This window comes from Triturus cristatus, chromosome 5_1, assembly GCF_964204655.1.
Source record: "Triturus cristatus chromosome 5_1, aTriCri1.1, whole genome shotgun sequence".
Classification (NCBI taxonomy): Eukaryota; Metazoa; Chordata; class Amphibia; order Caudata; family Salamandridae; genus Triturus; species Triturus cristatus.
Window position 1 is genome coordinate 607,142,146 of NC_140587.1, and position 24,927 is coordinate 607,167,072.

Sequence of the window (24,927 nt, forward strand, 5' to 3'; positions counted from 1 at the left end):
TTCATTTGATTAACCATCTGTCCTGGCCATAAGACTCATCAGTGCATGATTGCATTCTGGGGGAGTGCGGTAGAGTGCACTATGCATCAGTGCATTCTGGGGTGCATTTAGTGAATCTCATGGTTCAGATTGCACTGATGGCAAAAGGTGACGTCAGATCTGCTTTCAGCTTACCGCCGGCCCACCCTGAGGATTATTGAGCTGTTGGGACACAGTTTGGGGTGACATTTTGAGGACAAAGCTCTCCCTATTGGTTTAATGTTTCATGTTCTTTGTTTGAACCATTTAGTACATTTACAGAATGCTTTACACATATGGAAGGAGAGAAATGACTCACTATGTGGATGAATTATTCATGGTAGGAGCAATGCAGACCAGGGAATGTCAGGAAAGTATGTTTATGGATTTGATGGTGGATCTGGGGTTCCGATGGCACCAGGAAAAGAACATTTGGACCAGCCAGAAGGTTACTTTTTTGGGTATGGAATTGGTCTCCGAATAGATGGAGATTAGACTGCCAGAAGAAAAGAAGGTGTGCTGTATTTGGGAGGCACATCCTACCCACACCACCATGTGTGCCTCAAAGTGGGAGTTAAGAAGGATATGCGGCTATTAGGAACATTTCTCTGTGAATGCCATGGTATTCCCATGACGGGACTGGGGGAGCAGATGGAATGGCCACCGAGCTGTTTTCTGACGCAGCAGGTGACATGTTTTCGGCATCTTTTGGCAGGAGCGGTGGGGTGCGGAGGAATGTCCAGACGCATGACAGAAGGGGGCAGTGAGTGTGTGATGCAGCTCATCTTTGGTCGTTGTTAGTGTGTACCCCTAAGGCGTATAGCCCTGCATAGGATAAGTGTTGTGCAGTCATGAGCAGTGCGGCATAGCGTCCCAGAGGCATAATGTTCTGTTTCAGGCATGTGGACGATTCGCTTTTACAGGATACACAGATGTTCCATTTAATTTTTTTACAAAAGCACTGGCATCCCTTGGTTGCTGGGCTCAGGAAATGGAGATTCATTCTTTCAGGGTTGGGATGGTGATGGAGGCAGAGCCTTGGGGTTTGACTGCGGCAGATATCAGGCAAGCAGGGCAGTGAATGTCAAATTGCTATCAGCACTATTTGTGACTGAGGATTTTCATATTTTGCATTGACATGAATTCTGTTCTCCTAGGTTGCGTTGCAGGCCCAGGGACAGGGCACATTGAGGTTTAAATCTGTGGGCACTCTTTTATGAAGTGGGCAGTGAGGCATGCCAACAATAGGAGACAAGGTCGTCAATTGCGGCTGCCTGATACGTTGGTCCATTTAAAATGGTTTGGCAAAGGTGTCATGAAAAATTCTTTGGTAAAGCATTGAGCCTTCTCTGACTTCCTGATTTTGCACCTGAGGGGAAATGATTTAGTTATGTTAAAAGGATGGGCCTCAGTGAAGTCCATGAAACAGGATTTACTGTGTTTAAAGGGGTCTTGGTCTGACACGACAGTAGTTTTGATTAAATAATGTAAGGAAGAGTTTAGAGAGGGGCAAAGAAACCTGGGGCAATAGACAGAGCTTGCAAGCAAGGTAATAAAGAGTGGAGAACATTTTGCAAAGCAAAGGGTTTCGGTTTTTGGAACATTACGAAATTAAGTATGAGATGTTGAGGTTTTTCAGAGATGATGGGGTTCATCTATCTATTTTGGTATTGAGTTGTATGTGATGCTGATACTGGATGTTTTGGCAGGGATACTCCATTTACCAGTAAGTTCTTAATAGAACGGAGGTGAGGGACAGAAACCTTTTTCTGGTGGTGGTTCCAGGGACCACTTCCTGTCCTTAAAAAATGAAACAAAAACATTTCTTTTTTTTTTTAAAATACAGCCCGTTTTCCTTTAAGGAAAACAGGCTGCATTTAAAAAAAAAAAAAGCTGCTCTATTTAAAAGCAGTCCCAGACATGGTGGTCTGCTGAGCCCAGCAGGCCACCATCCCTGGGAGGGCCTGTCATTCCCAAAGGGGTCGAAAATTGCAAGAGGCTCATTAATGTTCATGAACCTCGCAATCTGGGACCCCATTGGGAATCGCAAACAGTGTTAAACACACTGTTGTACATGCCAAATAGCGCCTCACAAATTGCGAGTCGCAAATGCGACGCAATTTGCAAGACGCTATTTGGCAGCTCGTACATCTGGCTCTTGGAGTTTTATTCAACTCCAAGTCCCCATTGGTCCACACTAAAAATTATTCTGCCCCATATTGAAAAAAGCTGCCAGCTCCCAGTAATAAATGTCTTAATGCAATGTAAACTGGACTATGACAACTTAATATAAGTTAAGCCTCTTCACACTATTGACTGGTAATGAGAAATGACCCTGAAAACTCATTTGAACTTAATATAAAAATCTTAAGTCTTTTTCCTAAAAGATGTGATTCTCAAATCAAGATTACTCTAGAGACGTGGTGCCAGATTTGAGAAGACTTTATCTCCAAAAGAGGATTTCCTACAAATTGGTTGATTAAGTAACTGAACAGAGGCAGACCAAAGAGTCTATGATGTCTTGTAGCAACTGACTTTAAATTTTAGAATAAAAATTCTCACCATTTAGACATTTACGCATCAGGCAAAGTGTCTTGAAGGAAATCCTATTGTTGATCGGCATTCAGTGAAGAACTGCAAGAAGAGGCTTGGTCAATGTGAAATAAATGTGCACATTTAACCAATCTGGCTGCATGCTTCTGGATTGCGTGAAGTATAGTCAGTAAATGTTTCTACATTCAGTGCTATAGGAAGTTACAATAATCTAGTCTAGACCTAATAAAGGCTACTACTGTTGTTGATGGAAAGAAGAGGCATGACCAGAGAGGGCAGGGTGAGACCACCTCTGATATTTAATTTTTCCATAGTGAGATTGCTATTCCATTTAATTCTAAAGTATTTAACTGTAGTCTTAGGTGAAGAGATGTTACCGAGGGATGCTGCCAAAACGGTGGTGGAATTACCTGAAAAATATCCATTGCGCTGTAACTGGTGCAGAACACTGCTGCTCTCATCAGCATTGAAACCCCCTTCCCTGGCTAACACAAGCCTGGTCCTGAAGCCACTGCATAAATTGACCATGCACTCCAGAATAGCATTTCAGGACTAAACATCTGTTCACAAATGTGTCTGTCATAGCAGTCCTACATTACTATCTGGCAAGTTTCTATTTATTATCCCTCCAACACATTCCGTTCATCCTCACAAAATCTCCTTAGCCTCCCAAGGATTCCAACAGTCACCAACCGAAATAGGGCCTTTTCAGTTCCCACAGCCAAGTTGTGGAATTTTGTTTCTTCCATCTTAGGGGCTGAATCAAACCTTCTTTATTTGAAAAATCGGCTTAAAACGTGATTTCTCAAGAACTAATCAGCACCTCTCCCCTCCTCTGAGAACGTTTAGTTTACAAAAGCTAAGTGTAACAAAACAGAGATGAAAATAGTGAATGTTCTGTTCGCCCAACGATTTTAAAAATGTGTAGGAAATTAAGGTATTAGTTGGAGGGGTCAGTACCCACCTCAGATTATAACCACAACCCTTGTAAGGGGGATTCCTCAAAGTCACTGAATGAAACTGAGCTTAACTCCCTGGTAGTTATGACCTGGCTTGGCAGTTCGGGCTGGACTATTCCCGTAAGGAATAGGGTCAAGACTGATTTGCATATGGCTGGGTCTGAACTGGGGTGGCAAAGTGAGATACAGAATGATGATGGAATCAACCCAGATCTGTGACTGGGGGTGAGTGTCTGATAATAATAAGTTTCAGCACTCCGTCCATCATCTCCTTGTGTTTGCTATGTTAAGGATCATCCAGGGTTTGACAGGCAGCTGGTGAAATAGATGCTCTGGATGGAAAATTGCAAAGTGGCCTTGTGTGGGTTACAGACCTCACGTCTGATGGTGAAGGCCTGGCTACTAGATAATGACATGTCTCATACCATAGCAAGAAAATATGTGGCTTTTCAACCTGAGGTCACCAGGCCATGGGACATATGGGATTTGTTCAGGCATTATCTTCATACAGAGGTAGGTTCTTGATTTATCATCCCAGAAGTGGATGGCTAGAGGGGTGCAGATTCATGAAGGTATTACAAGACATCCCTGAGACATGGGTTCATATAGATTTGTGCATATTACAGTATGGACCCCTATGGCTACACTGCAGAGATGAATATGGCTGTGTCTAGTTCATTGCTATGATACCTGTTAACATAATGACTCAAATATGCTTTAACAAAGTCCAATACCGATGTTAATAGGACTATTAGCTTTTGTGGTACATTAGCATGCATTGGTTGTTACTCTTAACTCAAAACACAATAAAAAGGATAATGATATAGGAGACAAAATTAGTAATAAACATAAGTGATTAAGATAGTAAAAGTTTAATCAAGGAAGATACTAGGGGAAAGAAAACATCAGGGGGATCATTTAGAAAGCAGAAATAAGAAATGCATGGATCAATGAGGAAAATTAGGAAACAGATAAGGCAAGAGGAAAGTTAGAAAAATTAAAAGAAAGAGGCAAATTGGAACAGGAGCAGACCAAGCGAGCATGATGAAGGTAAGCAAACTATTGCAAAGGCGGGCGTGCATTCTTGCCCCAGCCAGAGAAATTTGTGTCTTACCTCTGCTTCCATCCAAGTTTTATGAGTGGGAAAATACTTGTAGTACACAGAGGACCTCATCGACCATCCTTCTGGGAAGCTGGCTTGCCCTGTTAGATTAATTGATATCATTCAAAGCATGTTTTTCTGTTACAAACTGACTTTCAATTCATTCTAAAAACTGCACAGTTGTTAGCATAAAAGATGTGGATAAGACTGTTACTTGGATTGAGAGGAGGCACTTGCATACAATCAACCAACATTTTAGAAAGGAGTTACTATATGTAGTTTACAAGCATCATTCACTGACAGTCGTAGCCTCACTGCACTTGTGGGTTTCTCGGTATGCAGAGTGGGTTGTGTCACTTTTTCACCAAGCCCATGTGAGTGTGCTCCATAGGTTTGTATTTTATTTACAGTTTGTAGTGTGTGTGTGTGTTTGTGTGTGTTTGTGTGTCATTGTCTCCCTATCTCAGTGAACAAGTCAATTTTTTATTCTTTTCTTAGTACCAGTGTTCTCCTTATCCTAGCAACAATGGGACAGACGTACAAAGCCATTTTGCGATTGCAAACCCTGCGTTTCTCAAAGTCGCATTGTTTGCTATTAAACTCATTGTGCAAGTTGGAAAAGTATTTTTGACTTTCATAACTGGTTTACTGACAGATACCGAATCGCAATTAGGAAGCGGCATGAAAGGAGAAGGTTCCCTCCTAATTGCGAATTAGTATGATATGTCAATAGTTTGATACTGCAATTGCGGTCGTGAACTACTGACCTCAAAGATGGTGTTAATTGATTCACACACTGGAAGGTATCCACTGGGTCTGGGACAGCTTAGCCTTTGTGACTGGTGTTGCCAGCCTCTGAGGGAATATGCAATGGTCCTGAGCACCACTCTTTACTGCGCCTCAATAATTTACCAAACAGGAAGCCGTTTATGTTTTTTTTTATAAAAAGCAGTAGCGGTTCCTTTGAGGAACAGAAGCTGCTTTAGAAAAAGTTTCCTGCTTGAGAATGCAAACAATAGGATGACAGTCTGCTCTGCTCTTTGCATGCCACTAGCCTTGTCTTTGCAGCCAATCACACAGGGATACAGAAAGCTATTTCAGTGTTGTTGTAATAGTTGTTATATCAGTAGTGTTAGTTAATGTAGCGCATTAGCCCGTAATGGGCACATAATGAATAAGAAGGGGTTTGAAAAGAAATCTGTGGTGTTGGCATTCAGGTGTTTGGGGGTTCCTATACTTTTCTTCAACTCTTAAGTCAGAGGCTCTGCCAAGGTGGCAGCCATACTGAAATTATAACTAACAGCAGCCTGTGAATGACCAATAACCCCAACCCTATCCCTCCAGGGGCCTGTTTGGTGTAAATTTGGCTGAATCCATTAGTGTGGGAGGCTGACTATGAGACGTGGATTATGGGCCCTTGATTATATGTGACTCAGCTCAATTAAGGACAGTTTCAAGACATTAGGTGCTGTAAGAGTCTCTTTCTTGTGTTACAGGTCAGTTTTGTGGGTCTGGATGTATTTAATAGCTTGTAGTGCGATGCATTGAGCTCCCCTTCATCAGTATGAACTAGTGCATTACCAGAAAGTGGCCATTATACCTTTAGTACAATTAAGTGGAATGAGGGTGCCATGATATGGACTAGGAATATCGGGTCTCCCTATACACCTAAAAATCTGAGGGATATAATGAAAGAATTCTTTGGAAACATATAGAAAATATTTTAACATTCAGTAGAGACCATATAAATGTGGAGAAAGTGCACTGTTTTAATCAGTGATTCAAGCATATATTAAACGTTATTAGAAAATAGGACTTAAAATATCAAGCAAGTTTCATGATCAAATCTATGTTTCAAGGGTAAATAGTACAAAATGAGTTACATATACAACAAATATTGTGGTGAGGCAGTGCACAGGTGAGTAAAATGAGTATTTCCTATATATTATGATTGCAGTGAGCTGATCGTCAGCCAAATTCGATCATATCCCATACATACTATGGGCCATATTTATCAAGGTTTTGTGCTGCCCCTGCACCTTGCAGGAGGGCAGAAGGGCGACGCAAATCCTAAGTGAGATTTATTTTGCGCGGCCCTGCATGGCTTGATAAATCTGGAGTAACACAAGGCAGCGAAATTTGCTGTCTTGCGTTACTCGGTGGAGTTTCATGGATGGGGGGTGGGTCTTCTTACTGATGTATGACAGAACATGCATGCCATTGCCACGCATGCTTTTACCACATGTCCATTACCACGCATATGCCTTTCTCATGCATGCCTTTACCATGCAACGTTTTGCCACACATATACCTTTACACACATGCCTTCACAACGAAAATGTAAGTATTTCACAGGTAAGTGTAAAACCTTTATTTAAACCTTTATATATAGGTAGATAGATAGATAGATAGATAGATAGATAGATAGATAGATAGATAGATAGATAGATAGATAGATAGATAGATAGATAGATAGATAGATAGATAGACAGACAGACAGACAGACAGACAGACAGACAGACAGACAGACAGACAGACAGACAGACAGACAGACAGACAGATAGATAGAAGGCCACAGAGACGTTAAAGTTAGGCTCAGGTTTCACTGACACACAACCAAAGGTTACAGAGGCCTTCTACAGAGATGTTATAGTGAGGCTCAGGTTTCCCTCGTACAAAACCAGTGAAATTCAACAGTTATAGTTAGCTCAGATAACTATAATTTGCGCCCACGGAATGCACTGCTTATGACCTTACATATTCTGTCACTCATGACACGGTCAGTGACAGTACTGATGACATCACTGATAACATCATGCAGTGACTGTTTTAAAAGGTTTCTGGGTGTTAAATAATTATACCAAGGCGTATCGGTGAATCAGAGGGTGTATGAGTGCCTGTATGGATGATTCAGTGGCTGCAAGATTGACTGTATAAGTGAGTAATTAGGTGTCTCAGTGGCCGTATGAGTGAGTGAATGGTTGTGTGAATGTCTGTACCAATCTGTCAGTTGGGGTCTAAGTGGCTGTTTGGGTGTGTGAGTGGTATGCAAGTGGCTGTATTGGTCAGTGATTATTTATCTGAGTACCTGTATGGTTGTCTGAGTGGGTGGGGGAGGGCGTGTGTGACTGCCAGTATGGATGAATGAGTTGGTGAGTCGGTGGCTGTATGGGTTAGTGAGTGTGTGTGTGTGAGGGGCTGTATGGGTGAGTGAGTATGTGGATGGTTAAGTGGGTGAGTGACTGGATGTGTCAGTGGTTTATAGGTGAGTAAATGGATTTGTGAAAGGCAGTATAGGTGATTGATGAGGGAATATGAGTGACTGTATGGGTGAGTGAGTGGATGTGAGAGTGGCTGGATGGGTGAGCATGTGCTTGTGTCAGTGAATGTGTAGGTGAGTGAGTATGTGGTAGTATTTGTATTAGTAAGTGAATTGGTATATATGTAACTGTATGGGTGAATAAGTGGCTGTGTGATTGACTGTAGGGGGAGTGAGTAGGTGTGTGAGCTCTATGGGTGCCTGACTCAGTGTGGGAGTGGCTGTATGAGTGTATGAGTGGATATGTCAGTGGCTGTATTAGTGGGTGAGTGGGTGTATAAGTGACTGTATAGGTGAGTGAGTGGATGTGTGTGTAGATCTATGAAACAGTGAGTGGGTGTACAAGCACTGGTATGGGTCTGTGAATGGGTTTGTGAATGGTCATGTGGGAGTGGGTGTATGAAAGGTTCTATGGGGTGTGACTGGATGCATTAGTAATGTTCTGGATGATGTAATCAGTGATGTCATTTGAGATGTCATGAGTGATGTAATTAGCGATGTCATCAGTGATGCCACCAGTGATGTCTCTGACCATGTCACGAGTGATGTATTATGTGAGGTCATAAGCAGTGCATTGCGGGGGGGGGCAAGTTATAGTTAACTAAGCTAACTAACTGCTGAATTTACCTTTTTTCGATTGAAACCTGAGCCTAACTATAGCGTTTCAGTGAATCTCTAAGGTTTTTTAAAATGCTAATTCCAAACTATAATGTACCTGTAACATTTGTTTTTTTCATGAATTTCTATGTTTTTTTAAGTAGTAGTTGTGTTTGCAGAGTGGTGGAGAAAGGCGGCTGGGCCTCCCACCAGCTCTCAGGAAACCCGCTGTGGTGGACTTACAGGGGGTACTAGGAGGGCTTCTTCGCCCGCAAGGTCCCTCAGGAGTAAAGTGGACTTATTCCAACAAACCAGTAGTGCGTCAGCAGGGTTGTTTGCAGAGTGGTGGAGAAAAAGGTAATCATCACCGAAGACCTCTTAGCAATCCCGCTGTGTGGGACTTACTGGAGGCAGCAGGAGGGGTAGTTGGCCTCCAAGGACATACTTGCGAGCCATGGGTGTTCAATGGGTGTTGCGTGTTACAAGGAAATGTAAACATGGGAATGCATCAAATCTGTACGCCTCCCCAGGGCAGATAGAACGAGGAGAAATATGTTTATTTCTCCTTGGTTTTTTTCTTTCCATGTGCACACATACAAAGAGGAAAACGCTTCCAGCTTCCATTTTGTGTAGGGATGTGTCCCTATCTGCACAAAAACAATCCTGCTAACCACGCATACACCCTTGCACCATGTGGCAAGGATGCCTGCATTGGAGCTAGGCATCAAATTGTGCGCCAGCTGAAAGGATAGGAATACCCTGTATCTTGTAAATACGGTGCATTGCTGCCCTTTTGATTTGACATAGGGAAGCGCAGCAAAAAGCCTTACGGTGCTACCCTGCACCGAATCATACTACATGAGGCCCGTAGTTGGTGAATACCAAAACAATGGTAAACTTACACAAAAGTGTACGTTTACCTGTGTGACTCAGGGCTGGCAAATTGCGTTCATCCTAAGACATGCAAGCAAACATATGAAAAATAAGCAACATCCTGACACATGAAAGTATGAAGCCGCGGATTGGAAGATTGAAACTGAGTAATGTCTATTTTTTTGCTTTCAAGATTAAGTAGCACTAGAAATGCTACAAATGCACATGCCTTGATGAAGCTTAAAGTCTAACTTGCCACTTTGAGTGAAACATATACACAACTGTATAAAGCTCAAAGTCCTACCTCCACTCCAGTTAAACTGGTCAACTGCTTTTTTCAGTGCAGAGATAGACAGACAGTCAACTTCAATATTATCCTATATTAAAAGAACTACATTGTAAAGTTATGTGTATGCCAAGAAAACTCAGAAATGTCGAGATTTATTAGTTTTATTTGAAAATATATCTCTAATAAAGCTCAACATCTTAGTTTTAAGCAAACCGTGCAGTTGTACTGACATTCTTCGTAGGCATGTCAGTCCTTCACAGAGTGCTTACAGTAACTCCTGCAGCTTGTGATCCTCTGCAGCCACCTTGATGGTAATTCAATTTGTATCTAAACAAGTCTCTCTTTTCCTCTTCCCACGTTCTTTTCATGAAGTCCTTAGCACTCTCTCAATAAACTTTTTATATTGTCTCTGTACCTTACGTTTGGTCCTCCTCATCCCTTAACACATCCGTTTGTATTGTGTGCAATAGGGCATTCAATTCTAAGAATACCTTGCACTGAATACAGCTTTTATCACGTCTAAAAAAGTAATGAAAATGCTGCTGTGTTAATAATAAAAAAACCTTACCTGCGCTGTATGAGAACATCGCACAGAGCAGAATTATTTTGCCAACAACTTCCTGCATGTTTGGTTAGCTTCTGAAAAGAGGAGCAACAAAGAGTCAAAATACACACTTTACTTTCTGTCCGTATCTTATACACAAAATAGTACTCATTGGTGTAGATGCTAAAACACTGGAAATTTTAAATGGCGGGAAATTATTGTAGATGTAAATTGCCTCACACTTCCATACAGCGCAGGTTTTAATGCTGATATTTCTCAATATGGGCGAGTAACAAAACGTGTCCAGGGGGAGGGACGGGAGCATGATATGTTAGCAGGGAGACCAGCTTTTGGGTTGAGTCACAGACTTAGCAGGCGGGGAGGAGAACACCGAGTACATTTTGAAGGGGGGGGGGGGGGTAATAGGGGAGGTGTGGGAGGGGTCGGAAGCAAAGTGAAGTAAAATACAAACCAGACAGAATAAAGAAGGATTTACTGGGGCAGGGCCAGCCTTGAGGATGCTAAATGTCTTGTGACGGGGGAAATGGGGAATATAATACTTGCATCAAAATGACAGGAAAGTTCAGAAAATACACAATGGAAGAAGGAAAGGGGCCTTTGATTTGCCTCATAAATAACAGTTTACATTGAAATGACGGAGCGCTTTGCCCATCCACAGCCTTTCCCTCAGGATACAATGCAACCATATAACAATAACAGGTGCTTCTGCAATCACCAATACATTGCCTAGGCAGCACACATTACAGGAGACTACCACCACACTAGTTCAAAGGGAAACATTGCAAATACATTTCCAAGGTAAAATGTTTATACTATCTCTAAAATAGTTGCAGAATGTGAAAAAGTTTTCGAAACAAATGATACGTCAGCAAATCAAAAAAATAAAAACACTCCATACACAGTTTTCCAAATTCTTCAGGTGATTTTTTCCTCTCTGTCATCTCCAGATGAGGTCTGATTTTTGGGCAGGCCCCAGAGTAAGAGATTACATTGGTTTTGGATGGATTTGAACAAGAGGGTCACCATACGCCTATCTCCTGGGCTTCGGGAAAGAGGCCTGCAGCTGTGTATCTAAAATCAGGGGTGACAAAACTGCAAAGTTGACAAATGGTAGGATGTCAGAGCTCAGTGGACATTCTGCCCAACACTAGGTCAGTATATAAGTCAGTATTCCTGTTTGCAGAAGACCATATATAGAACATTAGTGGGCAAAAACTATACTAGTTTATTTGAAATTCAATCACTTTGCCTATGCTGGCTACACCACAGAAATTCTGTGAAATGATCCATGAGGGGAGAGTTTTCAGCAAATGGTTAGTAGATTAAGGGCCAGATGTACAACAGATTTTTGCATGCACAAATGGGTTTTAGACTCGTTTGCTGATGCAAAAAAACTGTGGGCCATCTACTAACCCTATTTTGTGAGTCGCAAATTAAATAGCAACTCGCAAAATAGGGTTAGCGACTCGCTATTAGGAAAGGGCGCTTTGAGGGCGTTCCTTCTTAAAGCGAGTCTGACCCCTATGTAAGAATGTTTTGCAACCACAATTGCGGTGGCAAAACACTTGCAGTTTACCACCCTCATCAAGAGGGTGGTAAACCATTTGCAAACAGGAGGGGTCCCCAGGGGACCACTTACCCTTTGTGAATGGATGCACAATTTTTTTTCAGAGCTGGCAGAGGTCCCAGGGACCACTACCTGCCGTTAAACAAGCATTTGCAATGCAATTGGTCTCGCCTTTGGGACCTTATATGTATTTAGCTATGCAGCACATTAGCCTGGGTGCTGAAACATCTACTGTTCTTTAACATGGAGGGAAAGTAAGCACCAAACTGCGTGACATGCCAGGTATGTGAACACATGGAGATAAATATTGCCTTTCAACTGGAAATGGTATAGTCCAAAGTTTTTAATATAAAATCAGTGCCTTCGGTGATCATATCACTGAAAATACAAGATTTTACAAAAATATTATTGTCAACGGGTGCTCGTGGAAAACAATTTCTATGGACTGGAATCTAGAGAATGCTAAAGTGATTCTGGTATTTTACTGACCTCTGCTGGTCGTTTTCTATCAAGAAATTTAAATATAGGCAGTTGCCAGAAATTTTTTAAAAAACAGAAAGTCCCTCAGCAGAAAGCAATTCTGGTATTTTACTAACCTCTGCTGGTTGTTTTCAATCAAGACAGTTAAATAGAGGCAGTTGAACAGACAAAAAGTCCCTGAGCGGAAGCAGACAAGTCCTAGGGCTGATCTCCAGAGCCCACAAAGTACTTATACATATAAGTAATAATAAGTGTGTACTAAAGTATGTACACAAGGTCTCGAATGCTCAACCTAAAAATGAAACAAAAACGTTTCATTTTTTTTTTTTTAAACACATCCCGTTTTCCTTTAAGGAAAACGGGCTGCATTTCAACAACAAAAAACGCTTAATTTAAAAGCAGTCCCAGATATGGACGTCTGCTGACCCCAGCAGGCCACCATCCCTGGGAGTGCCCACCATTCCCAATGGGGTAGTAAATAGCGACCGCCTCATTAATATACATGAGGCATGCAATTTGCGACCCCATTGGGAAAAACAAACAGTGTCTCAGACACAGTTTTACATTGGCAATTGTAACTCGCAAATTGCGACTCGCAATTTGGCGTAATTTGCGAGTCTCAATTGCCAATGATCGTACATCTGGCCCTCTAGGCCTTATTTAAAGATTGGCAAATGTGTCACTCCCTCACAAAAGTGTTCCTTACTGCAAAGGCCATAGAATATAAAGCACTTGTAATAAGGTGTCAGGATATCGGTCACGTTTGTGATAGAGTAACCCTGGTGCCACCCTCTAAATTACACCCTTATTCTTATAACCATTCTCTTTCTCTCCACAGCCATTGCAGCTTCTGTGACACAACACTCACAGGTCACCGTCAAGCATTCTAGAGTTTTAGTTCCCCTCTTTTCTACAATGCTCCAGTTACTGTCAATGAACATGCATACTTCCCATTCCTAATCTCTCACCCTCTCAGTGCTATGTTTTCTATATTGTAGTGAACCCTTTAGCCCCGCCTCACTCAACCTCAGATCTCTGTACAGATCCTGACAAGGCCCCTGTCCTCTCACTGAGCTCCATGAGGCTCACTTGGACTCTGCAGCTAGGGGGGTGTTGGTGGAAATCCAGTATCCTTCTCATTGACTCCCTGTAATTAAGGTGGCACTTCTTCCTTGATACACAAAGCGTGGGTCTATAACAAAAAGGCTATTTTCTTAACAAAATTTGCCTTTATGTGTGTTTATGGTTATTCTTCTTTCTACACACTTGTTAAATATGGAGGTTTAAAGGGTCAAAAGGTCAAAAGGTAAGCAATGAGGAATGGCACCGGAACATGGTGTGTAACAAGTCAGTAATGTGGTACTCTGTTTATTATAATGCACAAGCACATCATCACCCTACTTCCCTTCTCACCTCTCTGAAATCTTTGTTCTCTTGGGCCTCTGATTACAAGCTACATGTTGGTGATTTGCAGAGTCAGATGAGATCTGTGCCGTTGACGTCAAAACTCACTTTATGCAAACACATTCACAGCAGTTCGACACACATCAATTTCAGATCTAGCTTCGTGATTTAGAAAGTGTGGTACCGTAAACGAAGCCCTGCTTTCCTGTGATCCAGCGCAAGACTGGGAAATGGGGAACAACATATACCGATATCCTCACTGCGTCGCAGACCCGTCGTCACACTCACTCATTCATACACACATTCATTGGTGGGGCCCATAACACCAACTCACACACGTCACCATTCACGAGTCTACACACACAAGAGGAATGAGTAATTCAAGCGCTGGACATGTGGGGGAACACCTTATAATCTATAGGGAGAGAAGAGTCAATTTACATTATACACATTAACTTTTTGTCGCCTATAGATCCCTATTCTCAAACATCAAGGCACTCCACCCACTTGGTCAGCGGACCAATTAGTTGGATTGGTTGATGGTGATTTAGAACCAGCTAAAACACATTTTAAGAATCAGAATCCTTACTTCTCTAAATGAAAAACCACAGACTCATATTTTCTTGTTAATCAATTTTGTTTATCTAAATTTTCATAATGATTTATATATGCATTTGTCTCGTCAAAGTTTAGAATTTCTAGATCAATTTTAGTAAATCGCAGAGCATCATATTTACCTAATTTGGCTATTTGGAGTCCTCTAATCTATTGGCTCTGCATAACCGAGTTTGTCGTAAATTTTCTGAATAAAGCAGGCCAAGGCTCAAAGTCCAAAGTCCTCTGCTCAGCATGCTACAGTCCCAAATTTATCAAAGGACCAGAAATCGTGCAAGCATCTATCAAAGCCTGTAGGGTTTTGAAAGGTTGCAGTCATCAAACGGTCGGGCAGCATCTAGACCATCGAGAAAAAGGCGTCGCTGTCTTCTTGCGTAACCTAATTTCTAAACCACTACCCTTTTATAATGGAAACCCGGTTAACATGATTTATTTTTAGGCCAAGAACAGTGGTGATTGGCTGGTTGGGATCGTCCAATTCTTATTCCCAGATTCTCAGTACAGTTCAAGGGGTGAGGTCACTAGTCCACTAAAGTTTCGGCTTGTTCCGGTTTACTGTAAGGTTGATTGTTCCCCTATCTTGGCAAACCACCAAATTCTTATCCTTGACCGGGAACATGATGAGTAAAAGTCGCTAAGAAGTTCACAATATTGTCCGTACATGCGCAGTTAACTCCGCGCCTCACGAGACAGTGGCCACTTCTGCATGCAGGGTCAGCGTCCATTTTAGATAAGGCCCAGATGTCAACTTAAGTGAAACAAACACAAAAGAATAATTAATACATAGAAATAATGATTCTAATGTTATCCCCTTACTAATCCCTTTATGTGTTTGTATTTATCTAGCATATAGCGACATTTAAAGCCATTACATTCACCTTTTTCGATCCTCTACGAAGATGCAGACGTCACAAAGCAATATCTCACGCAATACACTATTATCACATATACTATTGTTAATATGCGTACAAAATTTAGTTACATAATTTTAATTAGCCATGCAAATAGCAGTTTCCCATGTATAATTTTGTATTTTAATAATGTTGAATAGTATACATACAGCACTCGTTTAATAATATTATGATTAATAGAATATTTAATTAGTATTTTCATGCAGAACAGAGGAGGTATACAAAATTTTGCACTACCTGCTCCATCCCCTGCACCCACCGCCAGAAGCGCAATAAATAAACAGTCACTCTGGTAATAATCATTCACTCTGGTAATGAATAACAGCTCCATGGAACACAAAAGGAAAGAGAACTGAAGGCTCATCTTCCTTTCAGGTCTTTGACAGCTGGGATTTGCTTTAGGTGTTGTCTTTCACGCTGTCTGCTGGTTGTGTCTGTGGCATTCAGTTTTAATGGCCAACTGATATCTCCCAAAAATTTGAATAATTGTAAAACAACTGATGTGGTCTATTTACTTATATGTCCTTGCCACCGAGGATATGTAGGAGAGACTGGGAGAAGCTTCAACACAAGACTAATAGAACATCGCTCAGCGATACGCACAAAAAAGCTTCAAGCACCTCTTGTGCAACATTATGTGGATCTTAACCATGCTCCAGATACCATCAGATGGTTTATTCTGGAGAAAATTCAACCGATACAGGGATCTACCACGGAAAAAACTAGGAAACTTAGAGAAGTTTTGGGGATTTTCACTCTTGGTACATCAATATCAGGCCTCAATCAAGAAATACCGTGGGACCAAGCGATTAAAAATAATAACTAATCTTTTGTTTAACACCACCTGCTATCTTTGTTTAGTCCTATTTTCGTTACACTATTGACGATCACATGCATATAACGTATTCATTTCTAAGTGATTTCACTCTGTATCTATGGAATCACTGACTGTGAGCGTAACATCTCCACATTTTTAGGTCTCGCCTGACCCAGCGCATGCGCTGGTCTGGCGAGACATTTTGTTAGGGCTCCAAAAAGTGCTACCAGGCCAGCCTAGAGCCACAGTGCATGTGCGCGGGAGCGCGCGTCGCGCTTTTCCGCAATTACTTTCACTTTCGCGGCCGCTTTAATATTTGATCGCAATCGCGATCACTTTCGCGGCAGCACGGCTGCTTGTTCTAAATGTCAGCTGTTTTTCCTCTAAGCGTTTACACATTCCTACTGCTAATTCACGTGCAGCGTCTGCAGTTGCTTTTCGATTTGCCTTTTTCTTAACTCGTAATTACGTGACTGTGTTTATTTTTTATTAGGAACGCAAGCAAGACACGAAAACTCTTCCCCTGTTACTACAGTCAGCAGCTTTAATATGTACGCCACAACCTTACTCTGAATATTCCTGGGCATAGATCAGTGTGTTTGGGTGGGAGTGGCAGTCTTTACGTTATGTTTTTTGTTTGTTTCACATGAAACAAACGATCCGGCCAACAATGTCTGTCCAAAGACAAGACTATTGTGTCTCCTTTCCAAAGCTCGCATTCTCCCACATCTACGTTCTTTGGGGTGCAGCAAGTTCGTAGGAATGACTCTAAGCTCCACATTGCTTGAGCAAGCGCTCCCAATTCACGTTTCTATCTCCCCGAAGCACTCTCGGATGATTTGCAGCTCTCCAGATCTTTCAGGCTCTGCTTTTACGGGTTTCCAATGTGCTTCCAAATTCTTCTAATTATATTTCCGATGAACTGTCCTGTCCACTCCCAAGGTCAAGTGTTTACAGTTCACCAATATGTCATCACTTCCGGTTTACACTGTTTAGCTACCTTGCAGCCTTAACAATCGGGCTCCTTGGTTCTCAGCTGATCAATTTAGAAAACCTCCCTATCTACAGATCCATTTTAGTGCTTGAAGTGATGAGGGCAGACAGCAGCTTGCAGGTACGTGTTTATTAGGTATAATAATATCCCCATCGGAAATGCGTTCAGTAAATTTTTTGTTAAAAATGGTAACCTTCGCCGGCATTTGATAACAAGCTCATTGAGTCCATAAAGTAAATTACTTACGTACATGTTTTGCATGCTATTATGAGGCACTGGTCCAGCAGCAGTCAAAACGTGTTTCATGTGAACTGTTATGGGGCTTTTCCATGTTTCCAATGATGCCAAATGTTTCTTTAATATTGCCAAATACTTAAACATGGCATACTTTTCAGTGATATTGCTGTGTGTGCAGTCTTTTGGCTTTTAACCCTATAATGGCGTATTCTGCTTTTAGCAGATGTTTGCAATGAATTCATCAGATGTAGATACTTGTAAAGTGATGTGTTCTTTCTTAATTAAGTTGTGTATTTCTCGGATTACTGCATAGCAGTGAACAAATGCATTTGACAGTCTACAAAATGACAGACTGATGTAGCGCACCATGTGGCATAATTCCAATCAGAATAATTGCACTCAACGCCACACAGTTCCATGCCATATAATTCAACTCCACACATTTCCATTCCACAACACATAATTCCAGACCAAACCACATCATTCAACTCCTCAACACAATTCCACAACACGCTACATAATCAATCCACACCACATACCCAATCCACACCACAGAATTCCACATCATGTCGCAAAAGCTAACAGCACACCACCTTATTAAACTCCACTACATACAACTCCACAACACACAATATCATTCTACATAATTAACTCCATGACACACAGTTACACTCTACATAATTCCAGTACACTCAATGCATATAATCACTATCCACATAATTCCACTGCACAATCATGCCACATAATTCCACTACACACATTCGCTCCACACCACACATTTACAAACCACACAATTCCACAACTGACAATTCTAATCCAATCCACAAAATTCCACTTCACACCACATATTTCCACTCCACTCAATAACACACCAGTAAAAGACATTGTCATGAACAACACCAATAGCTCTTCTTGCAAATGTGAGACCTATAGGCATTGCACAAAATGAATTCAACTTCACAACATGCCTCATAATTCCACTCCAATCTACCCACTTTATTCCACACAACACCACACAATTCAATGCCACACAGCTCTAGATAATGCAACACAATTATATTCTACATAATACCACTTAGTGCTCCATATTTACACGCCACATAATTACACTATACTCAACACAAGATAAATGCATCCCACATAAATGCACTCTATGCCACATACCAGCAGTTCACATAAATGCACTCCACAGTTTGACACTTCATTCCAATACGCATAATTTCACTCAAAGCCACTCAGTTCCAGGCCACACAATTCAACTCCACGCATTTCCAAAACACACCACATAATTCCACACCAAACAACATATCAAATACAAACACAATTCCACAACACACCATATGCCTCCCATTCACACCACAGATTTCCACATCATGCCACAAAATGTAACAGCACACCACATAATTCAACTCCACAACATGCCACTCCGTAACACCAATACCATTCCACATATTAAACTCCATAACACATAATCTCCCTCTACATAATTCCAGTACATGTAATCCCATTTCATTACTATCCACATAATTTCCCAGCACACCATGCCACATATTTCCACTACACAACTCCACATCACACCATACAAGCCTATGCCACACAGTTCCACAATAACCAATTCCAATACAACCCATCTTTCCCTCGCACTTCCATCAATCAGGTCATCTCTCCCCCACACCCCTGCCCCTCTAATCTCCCCCTCACAATGCCACTACCCCCTCTCATCTCGCAATCTAACTGCCCCCTCTCATCCCTCCTTCTCTCCTCTCTATACTGCCTGCTCACACATGCTACCTTCCTGTGCCTCCTCATGCTGTGCACTGGTCCACCTCTCGCCTCCCCCACCTTTTGCCTACCCCACTCGTCCCTCTCTCTCACCCCTCTCTTTCGCTCTCTCACACACTTTTCCCGCCTCTCTCATATGGCTGATTTCAGGTTTTCCAGCCCCATTTTTACATGCCTTTTCAATGTTTGTCCCTCAAACCCACGCTCTCCTCCTCTTGATGGGGTGTTTTCTGCGTACCCAGGCGCTCCCTCCCATCTGTTGCCTGCTCTCCCCTACTTTCTCTTTTTCTCTCACACTCTCTGCTTCTCTGTAAGGAGTTTGTTCACCTCTATGTGCGCAAACTACCTCTCTATATCTTCCTTTCTATTTAGTCTGTGCAGCATTTACCCCTATCTATTCACCTTACCACATTATTCCACTACACAAATGTACTGCACACCACTCAATTCCACCCCACACAATTCCAATCCAAACACATAATACAATTCCACACCAAAACACCTAGGTAAAAGACCTTTTCATTTACGCCAGTAGATCTAACTCTCGCAAATGTGAGATCTATTGCATTGCAAATGCTTGTGTTTTTTAAGTTGCTTGCACACTGCTAAGGAATGCCTTGCTTCAGCCCACCCCTGCTCCAGCCCCCCTCATCCCACTTCCCCAGCCTTGGAGCATGCATGTACGGCGGCAGGACCAGACAAATGCATTTCCAATGCTTGTTTAACATGTGAGTGTTCTACTAGAATGTTGGTGTTTACGTGTTACTATGCAGAGCTGCGATGCATTGTATTTTTGATGAGGAGTAAAAAGTTTCTTTAGTGGTAACTCCACAGCCGCTGCGGTTGCATTTTCTTTTTAAATATTGTTTTGCACGATGGAGGACAAATAAATGACAGTTGTGGCTGGTGCTTCACTCAGGATTTCTGTGGCTTGCATGCTATGGACGGGCTGCCTGCCTCTGCCGTAGAAGACTCCAGGCAGCCACTGGGATGTTCCTTTCTTCGTTCACCTGTGTGTTAACTCTTGCCACTGACTGCAGATGTGACCGTGACTGGAATTGTATAATGAGATGAACGATTTGTTTAATATTTGGGCTGATGAAATGAATTTACTGGTATCACTGACACTATAATTTTTTTTATCTATGGTGTATTGAAGCTCCGTTTTCAGTTGCTAGATGACTTCCGCATGACAAATTTGGGAGGATTAAATCCCTACAGCATGCCAATTAATGACACTAGCAAATCGCGTGTTGATTGACGTTCAGCCACATAGAATTCAAGCTTCTTTTAAGTTAGGGATACAAAGTTAACCCTACAAAATGATTTAAGTGCTTTCAGGTGATTTCTTAGTTGCTGACATTCTCAAGGATCGCTTTATTGTTTACACATATATAGCTCAATGTCAAACATCTGCATGGTCTGTTTTACTTTCGCAATGTTAACACCGGACTCTAGAAGCTTTGGTGATATCATAAATAACGACACCCCTCAATATGTGGTGAGAGACCCGTGTGATTCTTTCGACCTGCTGTCTACGTACCTTACTTAACTGATAGATATCGCAATAATAGCCAGTTTAGTTTGATACTTACTTGAGGTATTGAAATTATTGGCACCTTCATATCGGGATAGGTTGCTCTTGGAGACGATTTATGCCCGCATTCATATAAACTAGACATCTGTTAGAATTTTTAAAATTGGTATTGGGAACTATATATGTTTTTCCTGAAGAAGGTGATGCCCATATACTAGTGCCCACCGAAACGCGTCGAGATGCAATGAGAAGAAAAGTCTACTCCAAATCTTTATGAACAATTGTATTACATATGATCTATGGAATAATGTTTGAGATGATTAAAATTGATTTATTTCTAATCAAGTAGTACTTTTCTGTGATTTGGAAGTATTCTTCCTACCTGGTTTCCCAATTCTTTTCAGCAGCATTTGATTTTTCATTGTGTATTAGGCCAATATTATTTTCTAAAATTTTGTGTGATTTTATTGCTATATGTAGCTTAGATAGGAAACTATCTTTTTAAATATTAAATGTATGTTGTGTGATGTACACTGATATTTAGATACTTGTATTTTTATTATTGATTATTTTGTATCTTTTACACTAGAGTTATTTTGTGATTACTTTGTACCTCCGTCCGCTGTTCTCACATTGGTGATTTGAGGTTCCGTGTGCAAGTGTGATGTGGTAAATGTGGATTGACCCAAAGGGGTTCTTTTTATTGACCTAAGTACCTTGACAGCCTTGTACTAAACACCTTTTACTAATGTTCATTTTCAACCTTTTAGGTCTTCTCAGTGCATGACATACTTGCCCATTTTAATTTAAAAAGGAGCCATAAAAGGTGGTGGGGACCTTTTTAACTATGTTGTTCTTGCTTACATTTCACAACCTTTACTTAATCTTGCATTCCCTATGAGTGTTTGCTATTTCCTGGATGATGGTATTTTTTTTACCAGCCTGCATATTACTCTGGTCATCCCCCCCTCATAACCTTTTTCCCACTTTCTGGTTCTCCAGCGCCGAAAGGTCATACGAATGGCAATAGCGCTATGCAAACATCACTCCATTGCATACAAAAAAAACAAAGGTAAAAAACATTGTCATTTTCAATGCCAAGAGCTCTAACTCTTGCAAATGCGAGACCTATTGCATTGCAAATGCTTGTTTATTTTTGTTCACCATTACAGTATACCTTGTATGCTTTGGCTATAATTAGCACATCATGTGTTGCCTGTTGATTCTTTTATATCAACTAATTGGTAGTCATAATATGCCATTCAATCTGGTATATTTTTTTAATTTTTTTATATTATACTCCTCATTATTAGTTTGATAATATACACGTTATTCATTATGGTGTATTGCATTCATTATATTAGCACTTCTTATCATTATCAGTTTGCACGTTACGGGTCATTATTCTATTCTTTTCATGCCAGTCCCCTTTCCAACATGGCGTCAATCATACAATAGTAATCGGTTCATCCACCAGTCCCCTTTCCTTTTCCATACCTGTTTACCTGACTGTCTGACGTCTGGTATACGCCCATTGCGTCGAGTACGTTTAAATAAAGATCGGCGCTAGTGAATTAGCTTCGCGCCAGAACTTATGCGTTCACTCGTTCTCGGAAAGTAAGTGAAATTAATGCTCCATTCTGTTGCGTTTTTAGTTGGTATATTTAGTGCCTTAGGGTCATTTCATTCTATTTTCTCTTCGGTATTCAAAAAAAAAATGTCTTCCCTCTTTTAAGACCCGTTAATATTCTAGCGTTTGTGTTTCATTTGTTTGCTCAGCTCTAGTACAATTCGATTGGGTTGGCACTCATTCACATCAGTACATCTGTAGGAGTCTCCATTTTCCGGCGAGTGTCTTACGGATTATTTTTGGTTTCATTATGGTTATGTAGAATGCGCTACATGCATGTTTATGTTACATCGATGCATGTGTTCTGTTGTGTATTTCTATAGACACATTGGCAACATGATTAAGCATGAGAATGCGACAATTATATATAACTGACTTTAAATACATTATCTGTTGCTAACCCTCATTTGGAGGAATTCTCTCTCTGTGTCTTGTTGCGTATTCTCATATACATCATCACAGTCAGAACAAGTAATATTGGGAAGTTAGGCTTGCGATTACTGCGCATACTACAGAACGCTGAGGTTATATTTACGTAACTTCATGCATCTAATTATGTAAACTGGTTTGGAATTAGGGGAACTTATGTTAGCATGTTGCACATGCTTTGAATTTTATGGACTATAGATATTATTTCTGATATATCCTTTCTTTCACTTTTTCAGTAGCATTCTATTCAAGGACTAAAGAAAGCATATTGCAATCAGTTGCTAGCCTTTAGAACGGATTCAAAATTCGGTATCAATTCCTTACCTGAAGTATTGACACAAGGTTAGTCTTTTTTGTTTGTCATAACAGACAATACTTTCATATAAAGTATTCTATCGTATTTAAGACCATTTACATACACATAGGTTTCTTCTTTGCAGGATGAATAATACTCTAAGTATTTACTCATCGTGTTATATATTCAAGACAGCTTTGATAAATCCCGCTATGTGCACATTTAGCACTCCATGATTGCAATTCGAGCGATAATATAGATTATCAACTGTTTTAAGGTATATCCCTTTTCATGGAGTTTGTACAAGTAACATTTAGATACAATCTATAACACTTGTCTTATCACCACATCCTGTTTTTTTCCTTTTTACTTGTTTCTTTTATCAGATTGGACCCCAGTTCTGGGTGATCATTTATGCTTCATAGTGCTATTAGTCTTATTTCTGCTTATGTAAAGTCGACATTAAGGTAAACTTGGCTTGTCTTATATTTCTTTTATCTGGTTCACTCTCGAGTCCTTTATTTTCATCTTCATTTTGCTCATAACCCCGGGTACATTTTCACTTCTATTTTTATTTCTCCTTTCACGGGTGTTAGGTGCTATTCTCCTTTCATATATTTATTATTATTCTTGTATACTGTTTTTTTCACATTGGGTTTGGTAATCAGATGTTCTTCATGGCCAACTGCACTGGAATCTCTTAACACCCAGTATCAGTTATATCTATACTTGTGTGCTATATGTTTATTTTGTGGACCAACTCGTGTTTCTGTGGATTGACTTATCAATTAAGTGTTTGTCTTCTCATTTAGCGAAATTGTAAAGAGTGGACACCTGATGAAGGCACATGCCGAAACGCGTTGTGGAGACAATTATCATCAATAGTCGTCATTATCCATTGGTTGTTGTCATATTTTCTCGTGTCTATAACTGTGAAGATAATTATCATTAACAAATCATCATTATTAATTAGGTGATGTCAAATGTTTGTGTTTTTGTAATTTTGTTAGTCTTGTGAACAATTTTGTGAAAAAGATATTTTCATAACCTTTATGAATATTCATGTTTCATGCCCTTGCATATTTTTGTGTATTAACAAAACATTTAACAATTTTGATACAAAGAAAGAAATAGAATATTTATTCATTTACCCCCAAAAAAATAAAAAAAATATTCAAAATCTAAATAAAAAAGAGGAAAATAAATATCACGTGAAGTTTGACTAGTGGTTTTGTTAAATTGTTGTTACATGACAATATCATTTGTATTGCAAATTAAGGGCTCTTTGTCTAGGGTTGGTTCACATATCTTATGCACACCTTTACTGTCATTATTTTTCCCTTACTTTACCTATTATGTGTCTGTGGCATTGTAAGGTCGCACCCAAATAATTATGCAATAAGGACAAGTGCTGATGGCTCTCCCTTTCTTTCAACGGCAAATAGTGATGTGACCGCGGGTTTGTAAAAAGCAAAGTAGATAAAAGTGTTGTTCAAGGAGCACTAATATAGACTACATTCTTTAAAATAAGTGAAGGTGAATTCAGGCGAGGGAAACGAGTCTAACCAGAAAAACAACTGTAAAAAAACCCAGCCCCGTGGCACTCTTACACAATTCTTGTGTCAATGTAAACCCATTGTCTTACCTTGTACCTTGAAGCAAAAATGCAATTGGAAGAGAAGATCCCGTCTGTTCGGAGCTTCATGGCCGTTGGGGTCTTTTTAAGTGACATCAGCCACACCTCTCGTTCACCAGACAATCACTTAAAAGAAGGCTTGAGCAATAAACTTGTCGCCAGAAGGGACACGAAGAGCATACCTTTGGCCCAGTGCCACCAAATATTTCTAGACATCTCCATGCAAATATTCATGCAAATATTCACGTCTTTCGTTTCATTTACTTTGACCTACAGACTGACGCACAAGATTTTCCATGTTGTAAAAAACACCAGGCT

The 24,927-nt window shown here is 40.6% G+C and overlaps 1 protein-coding gene across 1 annotated transcript in view; it reads right to left on the minus strand.

The window, feature by feature from the left end:
* LOC146831266 (uncharacterized) overlaps positions 1-24,699 on the minus strand; it is a 241,633-nt gene extending 216,934 nt beyond the window's left edge. Inside the window, exons 1-3 of the mRNA XM_085603865.1 lie at positions 24,619-24,699; positions 10,279-10,349; positions 4,645-4,733 (exon numbers count right to left, since the gene is read on the minus strand). Coding sequence (XP_085459991.1) covers positions 4,645-4,733; positions 10,279-10,336 — 147 coding nt within the window. The 5' untranslated portion in view covers positions 10,337-10,349; positions 24,619-24,699. The remainder of the gene's footprint in view (positions 1-4,644; positions 4,734-10,278; positions 10,350-24,618) is intronic.
* Positions 24,700-24,927: the final 228 nt, after the last annotated feature.